The sequence below is a fragment of the Rhincodon typus genome, chromosome 31 (genome assembly GCF_021869965.1).
Source record: "Rhincodon typus isolate 14 chromosome 31, sRhiTyp1.1, whole genome shotgun sequence".
Lineage (NCBI taxonomy): Eukaryota > Metazoa > Chordata > Chondrichthyes > Orectolobiformes > Rhincodontidae > Rhincodon > Rhincodon typus.
Window position 1 is genome coordinate 4,715,346 of NC_063362.1, and position 26,900 is coordinate 4,742,245.

The 26,900-nt window shown below is 42.8% G+C and overlaps 2 protein-coding genes across 2 annotated transcripts in view; one reads left to right on the plus strand and one right to left on the minus strand.

Moving 5' to 3' along the window:
* The window catches only part of LOC109936799, a 35,725-nt gene extending 15,394 nt beyond the window's left edge, over nucleotides 1-20,331 (plus strand). Inside the window, exons 8-13 of the mRNA XM_048614860.1 lie at nucleotides 145-238; nucleotides 6,961-7,064; nucleotides 10,307-10,411; nucleotides 11,888-11,913; nucleotides 13,889-14,111; nucleotides 15,141-20,331. Of these exons, the coding sequence (XP_048470817.1) occupies nucleotides 145-238; nucleotides 6,961-7,064; nucleotides 10,307-10,411; nucleotides 11,888-11,913; nucleotides 13,889-14,111; nucleotides 15,141-15,316 (728 nt within the window). The 3' untranslated portion in view covers nucleotides 15,317-20,331. The remainder of the gene's footprint in view (nucleotides 1-144; nucleotides 239-6,960; nucleotides 7,065-10,306; nucleotides 10,412-11,887; nucleotides 11,914-13,888; nucleotides 14,112-15,140) is intronic.
* A 240-nt stretch (nucleotides 20,332-20,571) lies between these two features.
* pgd (phosphogluconate dehydrogenase) overlaps nucleotides 20,572-26,900 on the minus strand; it is a 26,267-nt gene continuing 19,938 nt past the window's right edge. The window contains exons 10-13 of the mRNA XM_048615252.1: nucleotides 25,664-25,797; nucleotides 24,620-24,719; nucleotides 21,412-21,534; nucleotides 20,572-20,907 (exon numbers count right to left, since the gene is read on the minus strand). Of these exons, the coding sequence (XP_048471209.1) occupies nucleotides 20,788-20,907; nucleotides 21,412-21,534; nucleotides 24,620-24,719; nucleotides 25,664-25,797 (477 nt within the window). The 3' untranslated portion in view covers nucleotides 20,572-20,787. The remainder of the gene's footprint in view (nucleotides 20,908-21,411; nucleotides 21,535-24,619; nucleotides 24,720-25,663; nucleotides 25,798-26,900) is intronic.

The window sequence follows — 26,900 nt, forward strand, 5'->3', positions numbered from 1 at the left end:
GTGTATAAAAATCAGCAATTGAGGCTGTGGACCTTGCTTATGTGACATTGCCCTTCGAGTGGATGGTATGCCTGGGGTGCATATATTTTAGTAAAGTTATAGAGTTTCTGGTTTATCATTCAACTCTGTCTTTTTTTTGTTAAGATAAGCAACACTACCAGAAGGCGATTTGTAAGCCCTGTCCTCCAGGAAGCTTTCGGAATAACACACAAAGACTGAAATGTCAGCCTCACACCAAGTAAGTATCCCCTTCCGACCCCCTGCTCAGGAATCACTTATATTTTTAACAGTATATATGGAGAATATTTTTTGATCTGAGTTTTAATTAATCAATCTAGCTGTGAATCACAACAATTCTTGGCATATTTGACCCTTTGACATGGTATTCCACAGATGGACCTATTAAAAATTAAATATCACGTGAACTGGTTGAATGGTGACTATATTACAGCACTGGTAACACAAGTTTAAACCCAACTTTGATAGTTGAGAAATTTAAGTTCAATTAATTAAATAAATATTTAATGGAGGTAATGATGACCATGAACCGGTCTTGGTTCACCAATGTATTTTGGGCAGGGGATCAGGTATCTTTACCCAGTCAGACTCGTACGTGACTCCAGACCTACAGCAATGTGTTGAACTATTAATTGCTCTCTGAAATGGTTTAATTAGACACTTAGCTGCATCAAAAGCAATGTGATGACTGGTAGCAGCTCAAAAAGACAGCTCAGCAACACCTTCACAAGGTTGGTTAGCAATGGGCAGTAATTGGAGTTGCAGGTAGGCAGGGTAGTGAAGAAGGTGTTTGGTACACTTGCCTTTATTGGTCAGTGCATTGAGTGTAGGAGTTGAGAGGTCTTGTTGTGGCTGTACAGGACATTGATTAGGCCAATGGTTTTAGAATATTGCATTCAATTCTGGTCTCCCTGTTATAGGAAAAATGTTGTTAAACTAGAAAGGGTGCAGAAAAGATTTACAAGGATGTTGCCAGGGTTGGAGGGTTTGAGCTATAGGGAGAGGCTGAATAGGCTGGGGCTATTTTCCTTCGAGCATTGGAATTTGACGGGTGACCTTATAGAGGTTTATAAAATCATGAGGGGCATGAATAGGGTGAATAGACAAGGTCTTTTTCCTAGGATGAGGGAGTCCAAAAGTAGAGGTCATAGGTTTAAGGTGAGAGGAGAAAGTTTTAAAAGGCACCTAAGGGCCAACATTTTCACACAGAGGGTGGTGTGTGTATGGAATGAGCTGCCAGAGGAAGTGGTGGAGGCTGGTACAATTACAACATTTAAAAGGCATCTGGATGGGTACCTGAAAGGAAGCATTTAGAGGGATATAGGCCAAATGCCGATAAATGGATCTAGATTCATTTAGGATATCTGGTCAGCATGGACAAGTTAGACCGAAGGGTCTGTTTCTGTGCAGTACAGCGATGACTCTAAATGCCCACATCCTATGAATAAATAAAATTGAAATCCTGTGAATATATTTTTTTCTAGAATATTTTCACTTAGTGAACTATTTTGAGCTTATAAATGATGCCTTTGTGGTTAAGGTACTGCAAAATTGACCATGAGGGTGTGGAGATCACCATGGCTCAGGTTCAGAATGGGGCAAAGGTAGACCAGTTTCCAGCTGCAGAGGGAACAGAGTTAACCTGGGTATTGGCTGAGGACAGTGTGGGCTTTCTGTGGATGAACAAGATCTCAGCGTCCTGTGCAGAGTTACTACAGGAAACATCACAATTGGATGAGGTTCAGGAGGTCTGGAAACATAATTCAGCTCGAGTTAGTATGTTCATGAGAGGAGGGGAATGAAAGTTTCTGTTAATGATTACCCAGGAAGAGTTAGGTAGTTAAAAACCCAGTCTAACTCCTGAGTAAGATTGAAACTGAAACCTATATTACGGCACACACACCCAGCTACTTGTCCCCCAACACCTTTACGCCTTGGGGCCCTGACAATCCCTCCCCCTCACCACGCTGGCCCGACTCCCCATGCAACGTGAATCCAAACCCCCTCCCCCCACTTCTAGGACCTGTCAACCCACCTCCCCTCTCATTGTGGAATCCAGCAACCAAAGCCCACCCCCACCCTGTCAGTAGTACTCCTCTACCATTGAACACAACACCCAAACCTCCCATCTGCCAGCTCTGACATCCTGCAATCTAGAAATAATTTTGTCTTTTCCATGAAAGCAGACAGAAGCTGATACAACGTATGATTGTAGAAGAGTACAACACAGAAGAAGCACATTCAAACTGTCCACTCTCACAGAATCCCTACAGTGTGAAAACAGGCCCTTTGGTCCAACAAGTCCACACCAAGCCTCACAGCATCCCACCCAGACCCATCCCCCCTAATCTACCCATCCCTGAACACTACGGGCAATTTAGCATGGCTAATCCACCTAACCTGCACATCTGTGGACCGCGGAAGCAAACCAGAGTACCTGCAGGAAACCCACGCAGACACGGGGAGAATGTGCAAACTTTGCACAGACAGTCACCTAAAGCTGAAATTGAACCTGGGTCCCTGGTGCTGTGAGGCAGCAGTGCTGACTACTGAGCCACCGTGCTGCCCCTAGCTCTCTGCAGGTGTAATGCATCTTGTGCCATGGCCCTACCTTCCCTCAGAATCGCTGCAGCTTTTTTTTCAGATTATGAGCAAATTCCCTTTTGAAAGTGAGAAATGAACCTGCCTTTTGAGCTGTGAATTCCAGATCCTAACCACTTGCTGTGTAAAAAATTTTGTTTCTAATGTTCGTTTTGGATCATTTGCTAATCACCTTAAACCTGTGTCCTTTGGATCCCCACCCTTCCAAAGGCAGCGATTTCTCTCCGTACTCCATCCAGAATTCATCATTTTCAATATCTCCATCAAATCTCCATTCTGCTTTCTCTTCTTAGAAAAGAATGTCCCAGCTTCTCCAATCTATCTCCACTTAAGTTCTCCATCCCTCGGACCATTCTTGTGAATCTTTGCTGCATTCCCTTCAATGCCTTTACATCCTTTTTAAAGTCCAATACATGAAGTCCCAGAGTTTTGAATAGGTTCCATTCTGGAGTCTGTTCACAAGTTGATTTGTACACGAGTTGGAAGACAATTCAGGGTGATATAAAACAGCTGTCTGTAAGTGCAGGAAATGTTTGTATGTTGGATCTTTAAAATTCCACCCCTGCATGGGATCACATTCATTAAGTATGAATGTTTATAAGTTGGACATTGGTAAATCAGGGACCCCCTGTACCCGGAACTGGATGCAGTACTCTAGTTGATGCTGAGCTAGTGTTTCAGACAGGTTTAACACAACTTCCTTGATGTTGTACTCTGTCAACACAATCCAAGATCCCACATGTTTTATTCACCACCTGCTCAGTCTATCCTCCCACCTTCAATAATATCTTCACATATTTTTGTTGTATCTTTTATATCTTGGAGCTATGCAGAGATGACTCCGTTTTCTATGTGTTTAACAGGTTTTATTCACAATGCTTTAAGTATCTACTCCATGCTTCAGCCCCATGTACAGCTTGTTTACTTTTCTCTGAGTCCACACCCAGGCTTAACAAATCAAGCACAAACAGCGTCATAATCAAACAGATGCGCATAATCAAACGCTGAAGAACTGAATGCTACAATAGTCCATACTCCCTTCTGCTTCTGCAACCGCTTTAGAATTGTAATGTACATTTACTGCCCCTCATTCTTTCTCTTTAAAAGTTTCAGCCCAGTTAACATCCAAGCAGTATTTCCTGAGTTCGCCTCATTTCTTTCCCACCTTGCTGCATTGAAGCAGAAGCCTGCTCTTCCTAATTTTCTGGAGCAAGGAAGAGAAGTCAGGGATATGTGGTCATGTCTATGTATCTTTTCACCTATAGGGAAGAGGAGTTTATGGAAGTTCTTGAAATTGACAACAGAAACCAAAGGTGATGGGAACAATAATCTATTAAACGGAAACAAATAACAAAATAATCTTAAAACAAATTCAACAGAAACTTTACACTTATACCAAGCACTGGTATTATGAACAACATAACATTGAAGATATTGGAGAGTCTTTGTTACATCTTTTTGATGTCTGAAATACAGTCTGAAAGAGGAGTCATTCTCAAAAAGAGTGAAACTGAGTACAATCCCTTTTGGACAAAGGGGAAGGAAGTCTCCCCTTGCAGTTTCAAGCATTAAGAATGTGATTATGAATAGGTTTGAGGTTTGGCCTTGACTCATTGTCAGAGTTACATCTGCTTTCAAGCTTGAGACATCAAAACTGGTCACAATTTCTTAACGTGAAGATATGTGTTTCGTTCCTAGAGGGATCAAAGGGTTCAGGGAGAAAACAGGAACTGGGAACTGAGCTGGGTGATCAGCCATGATCATATTGAAAGGCGAAACAGGCTTGAAGGGCCGAATGATCTACTCCTGCTCCTGTTTTCTGTTCACTTCAGCTACACACCACTTTTCAGGAGGAGCTGGAATCTGAATTCCCAGCTGGGAATGCAGACCTCAGTGCCAACGTAGTGTAATGTGCTAATTAGTGAGTATTCACGTGGTGATATTTACATAAGGATTTGATTAAATATTAGAACTGTGCTTCGAGACAAGTCTGCAGGGAGCCAGGAACAGATCCAATACACACTTTGAAAGGAAACTGGATCTATATTTAAGAACAATTTACAAGGCAGTAGGAAAAGAGCAGAGGGAGTTGGCCGAATTGAACAGCTCTTATTGAAGTGCTGGCAAAGTCACAGTGGTCCAAATGGCTTTCTTCTCTACTGTATGATTCTGTGAAATGGTGAGCTTGGAGCTGTGCAATCAGGATCCCCCAAAAATTGAAAATAAGTCGGAAGCTCAGCAAAGATTACGGTATCACTGACACTAGGCACCAACAAGTACTCATTCACCCAGACAAATATGGTTACTGGAGAACAGACTGACACGAGTGAATAATATTGCAGTGTCAGACTGAGTTGTCGGAACATAGATCAGGAATGTGAAAATGCAGAACTAGGACCAGGTGTGAGCCATTCAGCCCTTCGAATCTGCTCCATAGTTCAGTATGATTATGGTTGATCTAATTGTGGTCTTGTCACTCATTTCTTATCTGTGCCCCATAACCCTCGAGTCCCTTGTCTATCGAAAATCCATCTGACTCTGCCTTGTATCAATTCAGTGGTTTCGGGAGTGATTTAACGAAAACCACTGACTGGTGCTATCATTGGAGATCAAGGCAGAACTTATTTTACAGAAACTGAGACAGTTTAAATGCCCAAAGCCTTTGTGGCTTTCATTGGTTATCTGAAATGCTTGAATAAAAACACCATTAAATTCTCAAGCTTCAGTTTGCATCCTATCCACAGAAGGTTCCACACATGCAGTTGCTCTCTACAGAAATATCTGAGATTGCAGCATTCACTGTGCAGTTAAAGGCATTCATGAAGCCTCAGGAACACATGTATGGTGGCACAGTGATTAGCACTGCTGCCTCACAGTGCCAGGGACCCAGGTTTGATTCCAGCCTCAGGCAACTGCGTGGAGTTTGCATGTTCTCCCTGTGTCTGTGTTGGTTTCCTCACGCAGTCCAAAGATGTGCAGGTTAGGTGGATTGGCCATGCTAAATTGCCCATAGTGTTCAGAGATGTGCAGGCTAGGTGGGTTAGCTGTGGGAAAATGCAAGGTTATGGTGTAAGGGTGTGGGTCTGGGTGGGATGCTGTTCAGAGGGTCAGTGTGGACTCAATGGGTCGAATGGCTTGCTTCCACACTGTAGGGATTCTAGGTTCTATGAACAAGTTGAAAATGTTGAATATGCCAGGCTTCGTTTGGAAATATTTATATCACCATACATTAACGGAATGGAAGTGAGTTACCCATGATGCAAGGACCTGTTTGAGAATTGGGTCACTTTGTTGCTAGTTCCTATCTGTCTTATCATTTAATTGCTGAAATTTTTGCAGCTGAAGGGCAATTGCCTGGGATGCCTGAATGTGCATTGCTGAGGAAATGAGAGATAAGATTTACAAGATCTGTTTTATTTGCAATGAGGCTGCAATCTGTGGGTTAAAGTGCAATTTTTTTCAGAAAATTCAGGGTGGCTATATGCAGCAGCATCAAAAACACTCATTGAAGGGTCTGATGGTTCAACTTCATGCTTTTGCAAAGTTCAGATGATAACATAGCTAAATGTTTACTCTACCATTGCTTGCTGACACTTCCCAGTACTTTCATTTCTCACAACAGATTTCCAACTTCTGCAAAACAGTTTTTGACTCAAGTGCAACAAATTCATTTCAGGGCTATTGCCTCCTAAGGACATCCCTGCAACTCGCATTCCCACTACTAGTACTGTGAGCAGTTTTTGGTCCCCATATCCAAGAAAAGATATTACTTCCTTGGAGGGGTTTCAGAAAGGTTCACTAGGATGATCTCCAGTATGGAGGCAATGTCTTATGAGCAAAAGGTTAAACAGTTTGGGACATTACTCACTGGAGTTTAGAATAATGAGAGGTGATTTCATTGAAACATACAGGATTCTTAAGAGGCTTGACAGGGTAAATGCTGAGAGGGGGGCCAATTTAAGACTGAGATGAGGGGGAATTTCTTCTCTCAGAGGGTTGAGAGTTTTGCACAAGAGAGCTGTGGGGGCAAGGTCCTTGTGTATACTTAAGGCTGAGATAGAGAGATTCTTGGTCAGTCAGGGAATCAAGAGCTATGGGGAAAACACAGGAAACTAGGTGTGAGGAGTGTCAGATCAGCCATGATTCTATTGAATGGCAGAACAGGCTTGCGGGGCAGAATGTTCCTATCTCTTTTGGACTTACGATTAATGAAGATGTATATAAATGATATCTTTCGATCACAAATGACTGGATGAAATTTCTTCATTTAGTAATAAACTTGCGGAATGTACAGTCACTGGGAAAAATAAACTTATCAATCAAATGTCTTTTTTTTAACAGTTGCACACTGTTGGGGATGACTGTCTACATTGAAGGTAACAGCACAGTTGATAACTATTGTACCGATCCACCTCTCCTACCGAACATTGAACCGTGGAAAAAAAGTAGGTTTCATACGTAATTTTTACGCTTTTACCATGTTTAATTACTAACCTGTGCAGAATAGAATTTCATTTTGAACTAACCCGACCTCCAGTGTTTATAACATCATTAATTCCTAAGCAAGGCAGAGATGCTGAACAATTTGTGTCACATATATACAGGATGGTCAAAAAGATGTTTGGCACGTTTGCCTTCATTACTCAGTCCTTTGAGTATGGGAGTTGGGAAGTTACATTGAAGTTGTACAGCACATTGGTGAGGCCTCTTCTAGAATACTGTGCCCACTTCTGGTTGCCCAGTTATAGGAAGGATATTATCAAGCTGGAGAGGGTTCAGAAGAGATTTATCAGGATGTTGCCAGGTATGGAATGTTTGAGTTACAAAGAAAGGCTGGATAGGCTGGGATTTCTTTCACTGGAGCGTAGGAGGTTGAGAGGTAACCTGATAGAAGTTTATAAAATCATGAGGGGAATAGATAGAGTTAATGGTGGTTGTCTTTTCTCTAGAATAGGGGATTTTTTTAGGGTGAGAGGAGAGATATTTATACAAATTTTTTATACAGTGGGTAGTTTGCGTGTGGAATGAACTTCCTGAGGAAGTGGTGGATGAAAGTACAACTACCGCATTTAAAAACCATTTGAATAAGTACATGAATAGGAAAGGTTTGGAGAGAGGATCAGGCAGGTGGAACTATAGTTTAGTTTGGGATTATGTTCAGCATGGGCTGGTAGGACCGAAAGGTCTGTTTCTGTGCTGTATGGCTTTATGACTCTCAGGGTGGAAAATTCTGGAATTCTAAGAGGGTTTTGGGTTAAACTGAGGCCCTGTTTGCCTTTTAAATGGAAGTAGATGCTGAGCTGAAGTTGACTCGTTAACATGGAAGTGTCTGAGATGTTGCAACTAGCAAAACTGATCCATGAATTCGCAACAAAACCCATCACTCCCATGATTGACGACCTACATTGTCTGCCAGATAAAATTCACATCCTTCTTTACAAATTTCTTAATGTTTTCACCTCTGCTTTCTATGTTTTTAAAGATACTTTCTAGTTACCCTATTCAGGCACACCACTGTAGGAGATGAGACTTGAACCCAGGCCTCTTGTCTCAGTGGTAAGATCACTACCATTGCACCACACAATCCCTGTGTGACCATTTCTAGATCAGTCTTCCTGATCACTGCTCCCCTCCTTGTAAGTCACAAACTTTAATCACTCTGTCATTGGTACCTGAACCTTCAGCTGCTGAATGTTGAAACTCTGGAATTCCCAATGAAACCCCACTGCCTCTTTTTCGCTGGAGTTCAGACAAATGAGGGGGAATCTCATAGAGACTTATAAAATTCCAGCAGGACTGGACAGGGGAGATGCAGGGGGAACGTTCCCAATGGTGGGTGTGTCCAGAACCAGAGGTCACAGGATGAGAATTCAGGGTAGACCATTTAGGACAGGGATGAGGAGACATTTCTTCACCCAAAGAGTGGTGATTCTATGGAATTCATTACCACAGGAAGTAGTTGATGCCAAAACATTGAATGTATTCAAGAAATGACTAGATATAGCACTTAGGGCGAATGGGATCAAAGGTTATGGGGAGAAAGCAGGATTGGGTTATTGAGTTGGACGATCAGCCATGATCATGAGGAATGGTGGAGCAGGCTTGAAGGGCCGAATAGCCTCCTCCTGCTCCTATCTTCTGTTTTCTATGTTTCTCTGTTTATCTCTTCAAGATGCTCCACATGACCTATGCTAAATTGCCCCATAGTGACCAGGGATGTGCAGGCCTGGTGGATTAGCCATGGGAAATGCAGGGTTACAGGGATAGGGTAGAGGGGTAGGTCTGGTTGGAATGCACTTTGGAGGGTTGTGCAGATTTGATGGGGCAGGGTGGAGACAATGGCCTAGTGGTATTATCGTTGGACTGTTAATCCAGAGACCCAGGTAATGTTCTGGGGACCCGGGTTCAAATCCCGTAATGGCAGATGGTGGAATTTGAATTCAATAAAATATCTGGAATTAAGAATCTGATGATGACCGTGAATCCATTGTCCATTGTCGAAAAAACCCATCTGGTTCACTAATGTCCTTTAGTGAAGGAAACTGCCAACCTTACCTGGTCTGGCCTACATGTGACTCCAGACCCACAGCAATACGGTTGACTCTTAACTGCCCCCTGGGCAATTAAGGATGGGTGATAAATACTGCCTAGTCAGCAACACTCTCATCCTGTGAATGAATAAAGAAAACAAAAATGGCCTGCTTCCACATTGTAGGGATTCTATGATTCTAATACTTCTTTCATCAATTTGTGACCCTCCATGTGTCTCCATGTCTCATTCCATTTGTTGATGCTCCAGTGAAGTGCCTTGGGATGTTATAGCATGTTGATGGCACTACACACAGAAACAGGTTGTTACTGTGGACTTATAAGTGGAATTCAATGCCATTCACCTCTGGAGGTCTGTAAGAGGATAAAGAGCGGACACAAGGAAATGTTAGGAGTCCCTGCAAACTCCAGCTTCTTTCATAGATAAACCCATTATTAGCAAAAGGAACTAGACTCAGGGAAGTTTTAAAAATGTAGACAGTTAGGAGGATGAATGAACATGGGAACAAGTGTAGGCCATTCAGCCCCTTGAGCCTGTTCTGCCCCTCTAAAAAATCATGGCTGAGCCTTTACTTCAACACCATTTTCCCCGCACTGTCTCTGTACCCTTTTCTTTAAATTCATTCACATGATGAAGTCGTCGCTGGCCAGGCGGCATTTATTGCCCATCCCTAATTGCACAGAGGGCAGTTAAGTGTCAAACACATTGCTGTGGGTCTGGAGTCACATGTAGACCAGACCAAGTAAAGACAGCAGTTTCCTTCCCTAAAGGACATCAGTGAATCGGATGGGTTTTTCCCAACAATTAAAAATGCTTTCATGGTCATCGTTAGGCATTTAATTCCAGATTTTTATTAAATGTAAATTCCACCATCTGGCATGGCAGGATTCAAACCCAAGCCCTCAGCACATTAGCTGGGTCTCTGGATTAATAGTCTATCAATAACATCACTGATATCTAGAAAGTTCTCGATTTCTGCCTTGAGCATACTCAGTGACTGAACATCCTCAGTTTTCTTGCAAAGAGAATTCTGAAGGTTTACCATTTCAGCAAGTCAGCGGAAGTTGGGGAAAATGTTAACACAATTATTGAAATTTTCAGAACATTTTTACAAACCAAGATTTCCTCTTGTTCCAGGAAACTCTTTAACTTCTTTCATGGTTTGGATTCTGATTTCTTTGGCCATTCTTTGTGTCATCATAACAGTGAGATCATCACTGTGCAAGGTATCAAAGAAGCAAGGTAATGGATTGAAGGTTTGGGTGACAGTTCATTGATCCAAATGTAGATGAGAGAGGCAGCATTTCCTTGCATGAGAGCTGAGTGTCATAGGACTGAAACATTTTTCCACTCATAATATCTAAGTCAAACTATCTGCCTTTTATCTGTTTTATTTGTGAATGAAAGTGTGTGGCTTCAGGGTTTAAAGGGGTATCGTTAAAGTGCATGATTGTAGATTAGTAATCCTTTCTTTTTCTCTGCCATTTGTTAAAGAGTAAATTTGTTTACAATAAACAGAATTATTTTCCGGCTGATGATGAAACCTGGCGTGAATTGATTTTGTGCTGAGTTGCACAATCCGTTAGGTAAATTGATCACTTCCGAAGAAGCCATGCTAAATTGCTCCATAGTGTCCAGGGATGTGTAGGTTAGGTGGATTAGCCATGAGATGGTCAATGTGAGGTTACAGGGAAAGGGCGGGGGTGGGATGCTCTTCAGAGGGTCGATGCAGACTTGATGGGCTGAATGGCCTCTATCTGCACTGTAGGGATTCTATTATAAGGGTCATTGGACCAGAAATGTTAGCTGTGCTTTCTCTCCACAGATGCTGTCAGACCTGCTGAGTCTTTCCAGCAATTTCTGATTTTGTTTTTGAAATTGATCAGCTTGATGGCTCAATGGGATGCTTAGACATTTGTGATTGGCTTGAGGAATAGTTGGCCTCAATGATTGGTGGTAACACCAAACAGAAGCTTTTCTCAAACTTAAGTGTGATCCAATTGCTGTAAAGATTATAAGAGGGAGCTTCAAGCCAGGCGTCAGTTCAGGTCAGGCAGTATCTGTGGAGAGAGAAACAGAGTTAACATTTTGAGCCTGGATAGAAACATCGAATCCCTAAAGTGTGGAAGGAGGCCATTCAGCCCATCGAGCCTACACCGACCCTCCAAACAGCATCCCACCCAGACCCAGCCCCTACCCTAGCCCCATATGCACTGCATTTCCCATGGCTAACCCACCTAGCCTGCACGTCTCTGGACGCTGTGGGGCAATATAGCATGGCCAAATCACCAGTCAATTTGAAAACACAGCATTAACTCTGTTTCTGTCTCCACAGATGCTGCTGGACCTGCTGACTTTCTCCAGCATTTTCTCATTCATTTCAGAATTTTGGCATCCGTAATATTTTGCTGTTATTACAGGAGTCAATCTATGTGAATGAACCATTTGGTGCATACTTAAAATTATTAGAAAAATTCAATTGAGTTTCTGTACCAAATGGCCCAATCACTTACTGTTTGCCAACATGTTTGTAAACAGCTGTGAATTTGCAGCAGCGTGAAGTAAGCTTGTTTAAATGTAGAATCAAATGTAAAAATATAAACTTGGAAATGCAAGGAAGCGTTGCAACAGGACCATATTCTAAATGTGTATTCCAGATTCATTACTGCCTTGCTAACCTGATTTGTCTCTCTGTCTCTCTCTCTCTCTCTCTTCTAGGAATTGGAATGCTGGTGAAGCTGAAGGTAAGTCTGTTTTACAAACGTTGCTTGTTCTCTGAATTGCCATTCCATTTACAGATTTTTCATTAACCAATGGTGAATTGGGTTGCAAGTTTAAAACTATTTCAATAGAAATGTCTTTGGTTTGGATGGCGTTTGTTACAGTATACAGCTCTGACTTCGCTCTAAGGTCTGTTTGTTCCTGTCCCCTGGGCTGTACAACGGGTTTACTGTCCTTATAGGATGTACTCTATCAGTAATAAGACCATAAGACATAGGAATAGTAGAGCATTCAGCCCATTGAGTCTGCTTCAACATTCAATGAGATAATGGTTGATCTGATCATTCTCAACTCCACTTTCCTGCCTTTTTCTCCATAACCCTTGATTCCATTATTGATCGAAAATCTGTCTATACTGCAATATTTACAAGTTTCAAGACTTGTAAAGAATTATTATTCTACTTTTCTTGTCTTATAACCAAAGCACACAACCTTAGACTTTTCACATTGTACTTCCAATGCCATCTTGCTGCCCACTCATATAACATATAGACCAAAAGGGAAGAAATAATTCAGACATAGTCTTGAAAGAGTAATTCCAATTCTTTGTTAACACAATGTATGTATATTAGAGTCTAAAACAGAGAACTATTTCTCCAACAGTCCCCCATTGCAAGCTCTTTCTCTAAAAGTTCTACTTATGTCATGATTACTTGGCTTACTCCACAGTCTTCATTGTGGAACAGGCTGAAGAAGAACAAAAGTTCATGGAATTGTTATGGTGCAGAAGGAGGCCATTCAGTCCATTGTATCCACACCAGCTCTCCGAATGAGCATTGTGATTTAGTGCCTTTGTAACCCCTCTGAATTGTTTCTCTTGAGATGATAGCCCTGTTTGAATGCCTTGGTCACACATCCAGGCAGTGCACTCAGTACCTGCGGCAGAGTCACCCTAAATCTACCAGACCATGGGGCTGCTCTGTCATTAGAGACTGGTGGTGGTTTAACCTGAGGGGCACCATGCCATGGGTGAGGGGAGAGGTTGAGAAGGAATGTCCTTCACGGTAACCTCAGTCAACATGGGAATTGTGCTCATGCTGTTGGCATCAATCTGTACTGCAAAACAGCCACCCAACTGAGCTAACCACTCCCCACTTCAGACTCTAATCACTTGCTGTGTGGAGATTCTTTTCTCACACGTTACATATGCTCCTTTTGCAAATAACTTTAAATCTGCGCCCTGTCACTCTCAGATATGTGGCACCTGTGGACTTTAACTCACTTGTTTGATTGTGACCTGCCCCCTTCATTGATCTGCCTTTGAGGCTGCAAGTTGACCTGGTATCCTTGACTGCAGCTCAATTCTAGAGGTCATTGGAGCTCCAAGGCTTCAGGCACCTGGCTTTGCAAAAGACCTGAGGCCTACTTCAAGCATGTGCCCTGGGCACCAACATTTCTGTATCTACCAATACCCCAGCTTGTTAAAATATTGGGATGGTTGGGTGATGACGCAGTGGCATTATCACTAAACTAATAATTTGGAGATGCAGGTAACGTTCTAGGGATCTGGATTCAAATCCCAAAATGGCAGAAAGAATAAGGGGGAGAGGAATAAAAGAGGAAAAATATTAAAACAACAAATACATTTCTTTCAATGTGCCTAATTAAATAAAAATCTGGAACGATGAGTCTAATGATGACCATGAATTCACTGTTGATTGTCAGGAAATGCCCATTCAGTTCACTAATGTCCTTTAGGCAAAAGGAACTGTGGGTCTGGGCCTTCATTTGACTCCAGACCCACAGTCAATGTGGTCGACTCTTGACTACTCTCTGGGCAATTAGGGATGTCCAATAAATGCTGGCTTAGCTGATGACACTCATATCCTATGAACGAATTCAAAAAAATGGAGAAATGTTAAAAAGACAAACAAATTTCTATCAAATACGCATCTGTAAAATGAGCTCCCATTACTTTTTTTTCATGAAAAAACACAGTTTATTTGCATCTGTGGCGTCAAAGGTGATATTTACAAAGGGAGCGATGACGAAGCAGAAATAAATGCAGGAACTTTGCCAGAAGCTGAGGAGCAACACGTGAATGGAATTAACTCTGATTCAAAATCTGCGACAGCAATGATGCCACTGCTAAGCAACAAAATGACTGAAGCTCCTACATACAAATATGACATTCTCGACATCGAGACAGTGTCAGCTGTTGGTGAGTGCAATGTTTTCCCCTCTACCTTTTCCCTCCTGTCAATGTTGTCAGCTGTAGCTCAGTAGGTAGCACATTCCCAGCCTGTTGGAAGGGGAAAGCTTGGAAGAGCTGTGAACAATCTGTGTCCTCCTGCTCCACATTATATCACTGCAGGCTCAGTGGGTGGCAGCCTTGCCTCTGAATCAGAATGTCACGAGTTTAAATCCCACTCCACAGACTTAAAGACAGAAGTCCAGACTGGCACTGTCATTCAGTATTGAAGGAGCCTGTCAAGGTCAGAGGTGTCATCGTTTGAAGGAAATGTTAAACCAAGGGTTCATTTTCTCTGTCATGTAGACAAACACTCATTATCACTACTTCAAAAGAAAGCAAGAGAATGTCATATACTTGCCAATATTTATTGCTCAGTTTAGAGATTATCTGGTCATTAATAATTAATATTATTTTTGGGGCTTGCAAATTGGCTGCTGTACTTCTGACATTACAGCAGTAAGTACAATTCAGAAGTATTTCATTGGTGATAAAGTTTGCTACAGCGTATTGAAGTTGGGAAAGGTGCTATATAATGATAAGTCTTCCTTTTCTTTCAATACATTGCACTCTGCTTATTCACCCTGATGTTTATATAAAGGGGTAATGTAGTAAAGATGTGCTGCTGTTTTAAATGCATTTTACAGCCCTGTAACATAGGATAAATGGGGAGGTTTTGTGGCACAGTTAGTAGCCTCCTTTGCTCCAGGTTTGAGTCCCACTCTGGCGCTGGTTGACAATGGAAGAGTATCTGTACAGTGGCTAAACAGGTTGATCCTTGACCTGTAAACCTTCCAACCAGCTGGGTGGCAGGTAGTAGGATTCTCCTGGTAAGCCAAACTGCAGAAGGCAATTGAAAATCACTTTGACCTTAAGATTGGACCAATCCAAGAAAAGTCCGTTGCCCAAACCTGGGAAATGAGGTCAAGAGACCGGACAACTTACACTGACTGTTTGTGCAATTGAACCTAATTGTAACATTCATTTGTTTTCATGCAGTTGACCCTAAAGTCAGTACAGAGGACAGTATTCCATTTCCAGTCCAAGAAAACGGGAGAAACTCAAACACCTATTATCCCATAGAGGAGCAGAATCAGAAGCAATATAATGAGCCTGTAACTATGGGAAACAAAAACAGCGCACAAACAAGCCAATACTTCGAAAGCAATAAATAGTGACTGTGTCACATTTCTGTCCAAACTCAGCTTCCTGCAGAACACACAAGTTGGTATTATCAATGGGAGGTGGTTTTTAAAGGTGCACATGGCCATTGAGTTGATGTCTTTGTCATGAGGAACCTGTTCAGCAGGAAGCGAGGAGATGTGTCTGAGGGCTGTTTGGAACCAAAGCGTTTTTTTTTGGTGTTTGATTACATGAAAACAACTAAATCAATGAGAACACTCATCTCAGATACACACACCAGAATATTTTAACTTAGCAGAGATCTTCCTTAAGTAAATCATCCATTCCAAATGTGGATCCATGGCAGAAAGGTGGACGTCTCCTTTATTGTGGATTTGCAAAGCAGACCAGACTTGAATATAAACCTCCAAAGATCTGTTGGTCTCAGGTTGTATTTTTAAACAATTCACAGAATGCCTACAGTACAGAAGCAGGCCATTCAATCATCAACTCCATATCTATTGGGTTTCCTAGGGATCAGTGGTTAAAGAAACAAATTTTAAAACTTCCTCTTCAAAATAAACAGGGTTTATGGAAAAAAACTAGCCATTAGCCAATTAAACTAGACAAACCTCTCTTCACATTTTTGAGATTCTGAGTCTGCAACATGTTAAAATGAGAATTATTGGAGGTGATAATCAGCTCATTGGTAAAGATCCCATTTTAAGAGGAGTTAGAAAATCCCCCAGTGCCTTCAGTGAAAAGTCTAAGCTGGTGCAGTGCTGAGGGAGTCCTATACTGTCACAAGGGTCTTTTTGGATATGATTATAAACTGAGCCTATGCTTGCCTCCTTAGGTGGGCGTGAAAGAATTCACAGTTTCAAACAAAAAGGAGAGCTATATTGAGCGTCCTTCTCGATAATTGTGGCCACAATCACTGCTTAAGAGATCAGCGGTGTGTAAATTGGCTGCTCCATTTAATCAAGTCACAACTGGTTATTTATTAAGATTGCTGATTATAGAACCTAGTTCACAAAGTGTCAGGTACAGCTGTGCTTTTCGCAAGAGTAGCTGCACTCCCAAATAAATCATAGATGAGAAGCTCTCTCAGGTTTTTGAGACACACACAGCAATGTTATATCAATGCACGTTCACATTTTTTCCTGCGAAGTTGTTTGTGCTGTGTCCTGTGCTTATAGATTTTCAGAGGTTTAAATACAGGAAAATAATTTAAATGCAACATTTAATCTAACAGAGGCTGTGATCTTAGCAGCTCCAGGAATTTTGTCCTTTAGATTTGTGTAACTTAAACTGTGTTGGTATCCAGCTATTGCAGCAACTGGAGCTTTCCTCTACAGAATAAGCAATATTCTTTTAAAGTACTAACACACTTTAGAAGCTTGTCTTTATAAAACACTGCTCATATTGTATAATGCATTCTCAAATATTATTACTGCTGTACATTGAACATAAATAAAATCAATTGCATTCTTTGCCTAGTTCAGTCTCCTTCTGCACAGTATCAAGCAGCGTCTTACAGGATTACTCTTAGTGTTAAGTCTGTATGATTACTGCAGAGTTAAGCAGGCTACTTGGGGGAGAGGGGCAGTTTCTGTTAGATCAGAGGAGATGTGGTGAATTGAAGGAAGGATTTAGAAGTGTAAGAGACCCAGACCCCAGCTGGAGCATTGTGTACAGTTATGGGCACCACATTATAGGAAGGATGTGAATGCATTGGAGAGAGCGCAGAAGTGATTTAGAGAATGGTCCCAGGAATGAGAAACTTCAGCAATGAAGATAGAGTGAGGAAATTGGGACTGTTTTTCTTGAAAAGAAAACTGAGAGGAGATTTGATAGAGGTTTTCAAAATCATGAGCGGGGCTGAACAGAGTCAATAGAGAGAAACTGTTCCTGCTCATAAAAGAAATTAGAACGAGAGGGCATAAATTTAACATGATGTGCAAAAGAAGCAAGGGTGATGTGAGGAAACACTTTTTCACACAGTCTGGAAATGTGGTAGAGGCAGGTCCAATTGAGGTACACGTGGATATGGAGTAAAAGCAGGACTAGGTAATGCTGCTCATTGGAAGAGTCACTATAGGCACGATGGGCAGAATGGCCTTCTTCTGTGATTCTGGGAGGAGACAATAAATCTTTCTGGTTATAAGAAGGGGAAGGGGGCATGGACACAAGATTAAATCCAAGAGATTTAGAAGCAAGAGAAAGAACAGGTTCTTCTTTTACACAAAATATGGAGAGGTAGAGAAAACACTGTCAGAAAGTTACTGAAACTGAGTGTCAGCATCAATGATTAGGTTTTATAGGTGCCTCGGGGGAAGAAAATGCACTGTGTGGCCAGATGGGATTGGGACCACAGATTGTACCAAATTAACACTAACACAGATGGATTAAACCAATTCCCCCTATTTCCCAGGTAGTAATCTTCACATAAGTATAATCAAGCATTGTCAGACAGAACCTGTGATGCAATTACATCATTTGGGTCAACCAAAATTTTGCAGATGGAGCATCAAGCACCATTCAGTATGATCATCCCTCTCAGTCCCCCGTTCCTGCTTTCTCACAATACACTTTGATCTCTTTAGCCCTAAGAACTATATCTAACTCCTTCTTAGAGAATTCCACAGGCTCAGCACTCCCTGGGTGAAGAAATTTCACCTCATCTCAGTCCTATATGGCCTTCCCTGTATCCTTAGACTGTGACGCCTCGTTCTGGAGTTCCCAGTCATCAGGAACATTCTTCCCAAGTTTATCCTGCCTAGTTAGATTTATATAGGTTTCAATGAGATTCCCCCTTCATTCTTTGAAACTCCAGTGAATAGAGTCCTAAACAATCTAGTCTCTCTTCATAGGTCAGTACTGCCATCTCTGGAATCAGTCTAGTAATCCTTTATTGCACTCCCTGTATTGACAGAACATCATTCCTCAGATAAGGAAATCAAAATTGGATAACATTCTAGGTGTGGTCTTACCAAAGCCCTGTATAATTGCAGCAAGACATCCCTGCTCCTGTGCTCAAAAAATCCTCTCATATGAAGGCCAATATTCTGCATGTTGACTTTCAATGACTGGTGTATAAGGACACCAAGGTCTTATTGCACCTCCCCCTTTCCCAACCAATCACCATTCAGCCTGCATTCCTGTTTTTGCACTAAAGTGGATAACCTCACACTTGCCCACATTATTCTCCATCTGCCGGCTCACTCAGCCTGTCCAAATCACATGGCAGCGTCTCTGCAATAAGAGATAACAAGGTGTAGAGCTGGATGAACACAGCAGGCCAAGCAGCATCATAGGAGCAGGAAGGCTGACGTTTCGGGCCTGGACCTTTCTTGCATCCTGCTCGTAGTTGGTGTGGGAGCTGTGCGTACCACCGCACAGTTATAGAATCATAGAGCCGCACAGCACAGAAGCAGAGCCTTTTGGTCCAACTCGTCTATGCTGACCACACATTCTGGTCCCATTTGCTTCTGCCAACCTCTTTGCTTTTGCCATTCCAACAGTGCTGTCTGCATTTGCCAACCCCCAGAAATTCAGACTTCGCTTTCAGTAGGTGACTGAAAGCATGGTCAAAGAGGTAAAGATTAAGGGAGGGCTTCCCAAAATTTTTTTTAAAAGTTTTTTTTTAAATTGACTATATGAAAAAACACATGACAATTGTTCAAAATGCCTGGGAGAACCCAATTGTACTGGTGGAAGGGTCATAACAGGAGCACTCTCTTCCACTTTCAGCCACCAGAGAGCAGTGCTGTTCCATGTGCTGTATCACGGATCATTAGCGATCTTTTAAAGAGACTTTTTCAAGCAGAGAGAAAGGGCGACACCTCAGCCACTGCACATCCTTCAGGAGTATCTGGAATTCTATTTGAAAGCTAAGGACATTCTGAGAACACTCGACTTTTTAGCTTTTTAAAGAGACGCAAGTTCCTTTTGAGAAATTAGCAGATGGAGCACATTAAAGAGGTCCCATTACCATAGCCACAGTAAACAATCAAGATATCATTTCCCTTAAAGTTAATTGTTCACAAACAGAACACACAAATGGGATTTCCTCATTTTCTCCCAATGGCTGATTTGCTCTCAGACTTCAGGGGCCAGTCTTCATGCATCAACTTCAAGAGAGTTGCGAACCTGAAGTTTCTGGCATTTTCTCTCTTTTCAAAGTCATCATATTTCTTTGCAGTTTCTTCCTGATTGGACCCATTAGCAGCATCAGATGGCCATTACACCCAGTCAATAATAAACATTTGCACTGCTGGTCAGGATGCAGGTGGTGAGTACCAGAACGAGAGGATGAAACAGTACTTACACAAAAACCGTGCCTCACACCATCCCTTACCCGCTCATTACTAACTTCACCACCACTTTTGGAATAGCAGTAACTCCCTCATCACTTACTTGAAGTTAGTGTGCCATTGCAAACGTACCAACTTTGAGAGGCTTGCATTTTGGTAGGACAAATCAGCGCAGGACATACACACTTTAACGGTAAGGTCCCAGGGAGTGTTGCTGAACAAAGAGATCTAGGGGCGCTCGTTTATGGTTCCTTCCAGGTGCAGTTGCAGATAGACAGGGTAGTGAAGGCAGCATTTGATACGGTTGCCTTTGTTGGTCAGTGCATTCAGTATGGGAGCTGGGAGGTCACGTCGTGGCAGTGCAGGACCACGATTCGGCCACTTTTGGAATGTTGTGTGCAATTCTGGTCTCCCTCCTATAGGAAGGATTTTGTGAAACTATTTCAGTCCAGTGTTTCTTTAAAGTGATGTGTAAACAAAGCAAGGGTGATATAAGAGGGAACTTTTTCACATAACCAAAGCTCGGTTAGCTCAGTTGGCTGGACAACTGCTTTGTAATGCAGTGACATCAACAGCGTGGGTTCGTATTCCCACACTGGCTGAGGTTACCCTGAAGGGCTCTCCTTCTCAACCTCTCCCCTTACCTGAGGCATGGTGACCCTCAGGTTGAACTGGCAGCAATCATCTCTCTCTAACAGAAGAGCAGCCCTATGGCCTGCTAAGACTGTGTTGGTATTCGCCTGGGCTTCGAATGTACTGCCTGGAAATATTGTGGAGGCAAATTCAAGCAAGGTGAGAGAGAGGGAATTGGACGATTCTTTGGAAAGAAATAGATAGTGTGGAGGGAAAAGGATAACGATGCTGATCTAACAAGCCAGTGCTGGCACGATAAGCTAAATCATCTCCTGTACCACTGTGAACTAAAATATTTCCTTTGCATTACGACTGCATAGAGGAGCAAGATGATTTAATTTTTTTAAAAAATCAGAAGCTACGGTTTACACATATTTTATTATTTACGAAAACTTTCAATTTGGCCTAAAGATTTGGGACTTATTGAAAACGGGTTTCACTGTTTCTCGACCAGACGTTAGCACAAGACAGCGAAAGCCTCAATTTAGAAGATTCAAAACTATGCCTTTCTTTAAAATATCTACTCTGGTGGAATGTTATTTTTCCAAAATGGCTCAGTGCCAATGGCTGGTAGCTTATGCGTTGTATGAAGACGAGGAGACATTTCCTCCATGACCAGTCCAGTTTGTGTGGATGAATTTGCCAGGATTGCAGAGCAGCTCGTACGTGTGGGCACCAAAGTAATCCCTTTGTGCCTGCAGGCAAAACAAACAACTAGATTAGTGAGCATCATGCAATCCTCAACCTCCCTGCTCCTCCCCTTCAGCAGGCGTTCAACTCCAAAACACCACACCCTCCCCTCAAACCCAACAGCAAGGTTTGGGGAGCGGGGGGCACAGAAGGAACTGACTGCAGAACACATCGGCATCAAGTGTCAACATCCTCTTAATATCTTAAGCTTCAAAAACCAATACATCCCACAACCTTCCAATTTCTAACAACTACAACCCCCCAGTCTGTGCAAGCTCACCATTTAAAAAAATGATTTCTCTCTTCATATCCAGAGGTGCTGTCACACACAACTGAACTTTGCTTTTACTACCAATACCAAAAATTCATCTATCACCCACCACTATCGAATCACCCATTTTTCCAATGGCTCCAATTCCACGCAGTTAGGGAAATGTAATAATTACAAAAGGGAAGGTGCAGGGAGCTTTAGTAAAATAAAAGGATTACATTACAGGTAGTTTCTGTACCTGGATCAGGTTTGCTGGAAGCATCCGATGTCGGTAACCATCATAGAAGGACAAAGCAGTGCTGAAACAGGGCATAGGGATGCCCATCTGTACCCCAGTGCTAACCACACGACGCCAGGATTCCTGCAAACAGAATGTTCAGTGTTAATCAGCTTCTCACAGCAAGACCTGGATATACATTGGGTGGGGTGTGGGGGGTGAGGAGGATGAACTTATTCCTCCTAAAATTACTTGCATTAAAACAGAAGAAATAGAAGCAGGAACAGTCATTTGCCCTCTTGAGGCTGTCTTGCCATTCAGTAACATTGTAGCTTTAACTGCACTTTACTGCCTATTCCCAACATAACCAATATGTGGGAGTCAATCTAAAACCACTCCATTTTCAATGGCCCAACCTCCACTGGTCTCTGGAGGGACAGAATTCCAGCAATCACCAAATTTATAGAAAGGCATTCCTTCTCACTTCTCTGCCTCAAATGCGAGACCCAGTTTTTGGAACTGTGCCAAGTGATAGATTCCCAGAAAAGAGGCCATGATGTGTAGGACTGGGATGGACAAGGTCAGAAATCACATGACGCCAGGTTGTAGTCCAACAGGTTTATTCGAAATCACAAAGTTTCAGAGCGCTGCTCCTTCGTCAGGTGTGGGTGCCTGAAGGAGAGTATGGCTCCGAAAGCTTGTGTTTTTGAATAAACTATTGGACTATAACGTGGCATCGTGTGACTTCTGATCTCATACAAGGGGCAACATGCTTTTAACATCTATCTCATCAATCTCCCTCAGGACCTTCATCACCCCATGATCTACAAAATTCGAAAGCTTAGAGGCCCAGTCGGTCCCACCCTTCCTCATTAAACAATGGGTCCAGCCAAGCGATCTGCTTCAATATAGATACAAACCTCACGGGGGAAGGAGACCATAGCGGTACACCAACAATGGCCTACAATAGACAGCAAGAGAGAGCTTTTTCAAAATCTAATTTCTTTCAAATGCCTCAGCAAGATGGGCAGCAATTGCAGGGACAGGAAAATGTTTCAGGTCAACATCTAGTTCTGATGAAGCCTTCACTCAAGTTTTAGGGTCACAGAATCCTTACAGTGCAGAAAGAGGCCATTCAGCCCATCGAGTCTGCACCGACCCTCTGATGAGCATCGTACCCAGACTCAGCTGCCCATGCTATTCCCATAACTCTTCAAGTCCTCATGGCCAATCCACCTAACCTGCATATTTTTGGACTGTGGGAGGAAACCCACGCAGACACAGGGAGAATGTGCAAACTCCACATAGACAGTTTGTCCGGGGGAGGAATCGAACCCAGGTCCCTGACACGGAGGCAACAGTGCTAACCACTGAGCCTCTGTGCCGTCTTTCTCTCTGTTGTCAGATCATATTTTACTCTTAGGGCACATTCATAACAGAATGGATACAAAACTGGCTCAAAAAGGTAGAAGACAGAGGGTGGTGGTGGAGGATTGCTTTTCAGACTGGAGGCCTGTGACCAGTGGTGTGCCACAGGGATCGGTGCTGGGTCCACTGCTTTTTGTTATTTATATAAATGATTTGGATGTGACCATAAGAGGTATGGTTAGTAAGTTTGCAGATGACACCAAAATTGGAGATGTAGTTGACAGCGAAGGTTACCTCAGAGTACAACAGGATTTTGATCAGATGGTCCAATGGGCCGAGGAGTGGCAGATGGAGTTTAATTTAGATAAACGTTGAGGAGCTGCATTTTGGAAAGGCAAATCAGGGCAGGACTTATACACTTAACGGTAAGGTCCTGGGGGGTGTTGCTGAACAAAGAGACCTTGGAGTACAGCTTCATAGTTCCTTGAAAGTGAAGTCACAGATGGCCAGGATAGTGAAGAAGGCATTTGGTATGTGCCTTTATTGGTCAGTGCATTGAGTATAGGAGTTGGGAGGTCATGTTGCAGCTGTGCAGGACATTGGTTAGGCCACCTTTGGAATACTGAGTGCAGTTCTGGTCTCTCTGCTATAGGAAGAATTTTGTGAAACGTGAAATGGTTCAGAAAAGATTTAAGGATGTTACCAGGGTTGGAGGGTTTGAGCTATAGGGAGAGGCTGAATAGGCTGGGGTTATTTTCCCTGGAGCATCGGAAGCTGAGGGGTGACCTTATAGAGGCTTATAAAATCATGATGGGTATGGGTAGGGTAAATGGGTAAGGTCTTTTCCCCAGGGTGGGGGAGTCCAAAACTACAGGGCATAGGTTTAAGGTGAGAGGGGAAAGATTTAAAAGGGACCTAAGGAGCAACATTTTCACACTGAGGTTGGTGCGTATGCAGCGAGCTGCCCGAGAAAGTAGTAGAGGCAGGTAAAATTACAACATTTAATAGACATTTGGACAAGTACATGGATAGGAAAGGTTTTGAGATATAGTCCAAAAGCTGTCAAATGGGACTAGTTTAGTTAGGAAACCTGGGTGTCTTGGATGATTTGGGCTGAAGAGCCTCTTTCCGTGCTGTATGACTCCTATCTGTGGTCTTTCTAACTCTGCCTGGAGTTTCAGTCAATGATCCAACCCCTCTCTGCTCTCCGGAACAGGGAATGACAAAAGACCGTCAACCCTCTGAGGATCCTTTCAGTGACTTTTTAAAACAATCAGTGGTTTGGGAACCTCCTCAGAATTAAAATGAACTAGTTTTCACAATCCTTTAAAAAGGGTCCCATTTCTTTTCTAAAAGTAAAAAGGAACATCTTCATAACATGTAAACCTGAACCAATTTTTAAACTCAGAGTCATAGAGCTGTACAACACGAAAGCAGGCCCTTTGGTCCAACCTGACCAGATATCCTAAATAAATCGAGTCCCATTTGTCAGCATTTGGCCCATATTCCTCTAAACCCTTCCTATTCATATACCCATCCAGATGCCTTTTAAATGTTGTAATTGTACCAGCCTCCACCACTTCCTCTGGCAGCTCATTCCATACACACACCACCCTCTGTGTGAAGAAGTTGCTCCTTAGGTCCCTTTTAAATCTTTCCCCTCTCACCTTTAACCTATGCCCTGTAGTTTTGGCCACGACCTCAGTGAATGACAGAGCAGGGTTGAGGGGCCAAGTGGCCTGTACCGGCAAATTTATTGTGTAGTTATCACCAGAATGCCTATGCTTCACTTTTAGGTTCTGATAGTTTAAAACATCACGGATTCATAGCCTGATGTTTCCGATGAAATGTATGAGAATACCTGGCAATTCTGAACAGCTTTCGTGAAGAACTGGTCCAGCAGCAGGTTCTGCAAATCCGGATTTGCATCGAAAGCATCTTTAATTTTGCCCAGAAAGACACTGAGGAAAGACACGGAAAACACAAGTGTTACAAATATTCCCTCCCATGTGCCGAGGAGCGGGCAGGAACTGTCTGAAAGCATCAACTGGTCACTCAGGAACCTGTAACTGTGACATCGAAATGCAGCAAGTTTCCCCAAAGACCAAGCAGCACAGTCACTGCAGAAACAGAGTGAGTGGAAAACAAACCCCAAAACCTTGAACTTTTTGATACAGTTCTTGGGTTACATTGACTGCAGATTGCTTTCAAAAAAAAAAAAAAATTGCAATCTGCATATCCCAAGGAGCCAGCATTTCATAGAATTGCTACAGCGTGGAAGCAGGCTATTCGGCCCATCGAGCCCACATCAACTCTCCAAAGACCCAGACCCACCTCCCAGCCTGTAACCCTGCATTTCCCATGACCAATCCGCTCTAACCTGCACATCTTTGGACTGTGGGAGGAAACCGGAGCACCCGGAGGAAACCCACACAGACACGGGGAGAATATGCAAACTCCACACAGACAGTCGCCGGAGGCTAGAATCGAACCCGGGTCCCTGGTGCTGTGAGGCAACCACTGAGCTACTGTCTTGCCCAAGTTTCAAATTTCATTTGAAACCCATGGCCCTTGGAAGTTTAAAAATGATGCCTCCAATCCCAGTATTTCATGTTGAAGGAAACTCCACCCTTTCCTCTAGGTTTATAAATAAGGATTAAATACTCGACACAATAACCACACTTCTCATTCAGCTGGTAATTTGCACAATTGCACAACTTAAATTTCCTCCTTTAAAATGACTCTTTTATGATGCTCGCTTAAATTTATCATCCTCACAAGGCTCTCATTTCCCCTTGTTCCAATCTCTAATGCTTCCCAGTCTGGAACTTCATTTGATGGCACCTTGGGGCCTTATACCATCTTTAGGCACTATACAAATGCACATACAAAGGGTGTTTCTCACCTCCTGATAATACAGCCTCCTCTCCACATCAGTGCGATTCCACCGTAATTCAGAGACCAGTTAAACTCTTTGGCTGCTTGTCTCAAGAGCATGAATCCCTGGGCGTAGGAGATAATCTTCGAAGCGTAGAGAGCCTACAAAACAAGAACACATTCCAAAGAAGCGAAACATTAACTTCACCTCTCTCCCCACAGGTGCTGCCCCAAACTGCTGAGATTCCCCTGCACTTTGTCTTTCCATTAAATACAAAACTGCAGGCCATTACATGATAAAGCAACAACTTCCCTTTGCTGTACAATGACACGCAAGGTTGGGTTAAACATGGGCAACCTGCATGTGGATTTCATCAGCCTATTCCAACAAACATCTTATAGATGCGCGCGCGCGCGCGCGCGCACACACACACACACAATGTCTATCCCATTTCACATTATGTGATTTGAACGGAATACTGCACAGTAGTATCGAGAAGGATACAGATTATTGATCCACCTTCAGATATTTTCCTATTGACTTCGGGGCACCTTGAACACATTCAAAAGTTAGGATCTGACACGATTTTAATTGATTCCACGTCTGAAATCAGAAACAGCTGTGCCATTTTCCATGAGCCTTCCCACCTTGCACATTCTCCTGCTAACACTGAAGATCACTCTAACAGACACTGAGCGCTACCAGGGGGCTGTATTACAGAGAATCAGAATAAATCCTCGAAATTCAACACATTTTATGGAAAAAAAAACCTAAAAGATCTTGAGCACCCTTGGAAAGAAGAGGGCCCGTTGTTGAAGTTTTTCCTCGTCAGGGCAGGATCTCTAGAATATCAACTTTCAAAAGGAACAACAATTTATAGGGAGCAGATGCAGGGAGTGGTGCTCCCATGTAAGTTCGCCTCTAAGCCACTCACCATCCTGGCTTGGAAATATATTGCCATTCCTTCACTGTCTGTCTCTGGGTCAAAATCCTGGAATTTCCTCCCTCAGGGTATTGTGAGTCTACCTACAGCAGGTGGACTGCAGCGGTTCAAGAAGGCAGCTCACCCCCACCTTCTCAAGGGGCAACTAGCGATGGGCAAGAAATGCTGGGCCCAGCCAGCGACGCCCACATCCCACAAGTGAATATAAATAACTAAACAAGGAAATGTAACAAATGAGGAGAGGGGCCAGGCTTGGTAGGCTGGTCGGTGGAGAGGTTGCTACGAATGACCAAGGGTACAATTAACTGAGATAACAAGGTG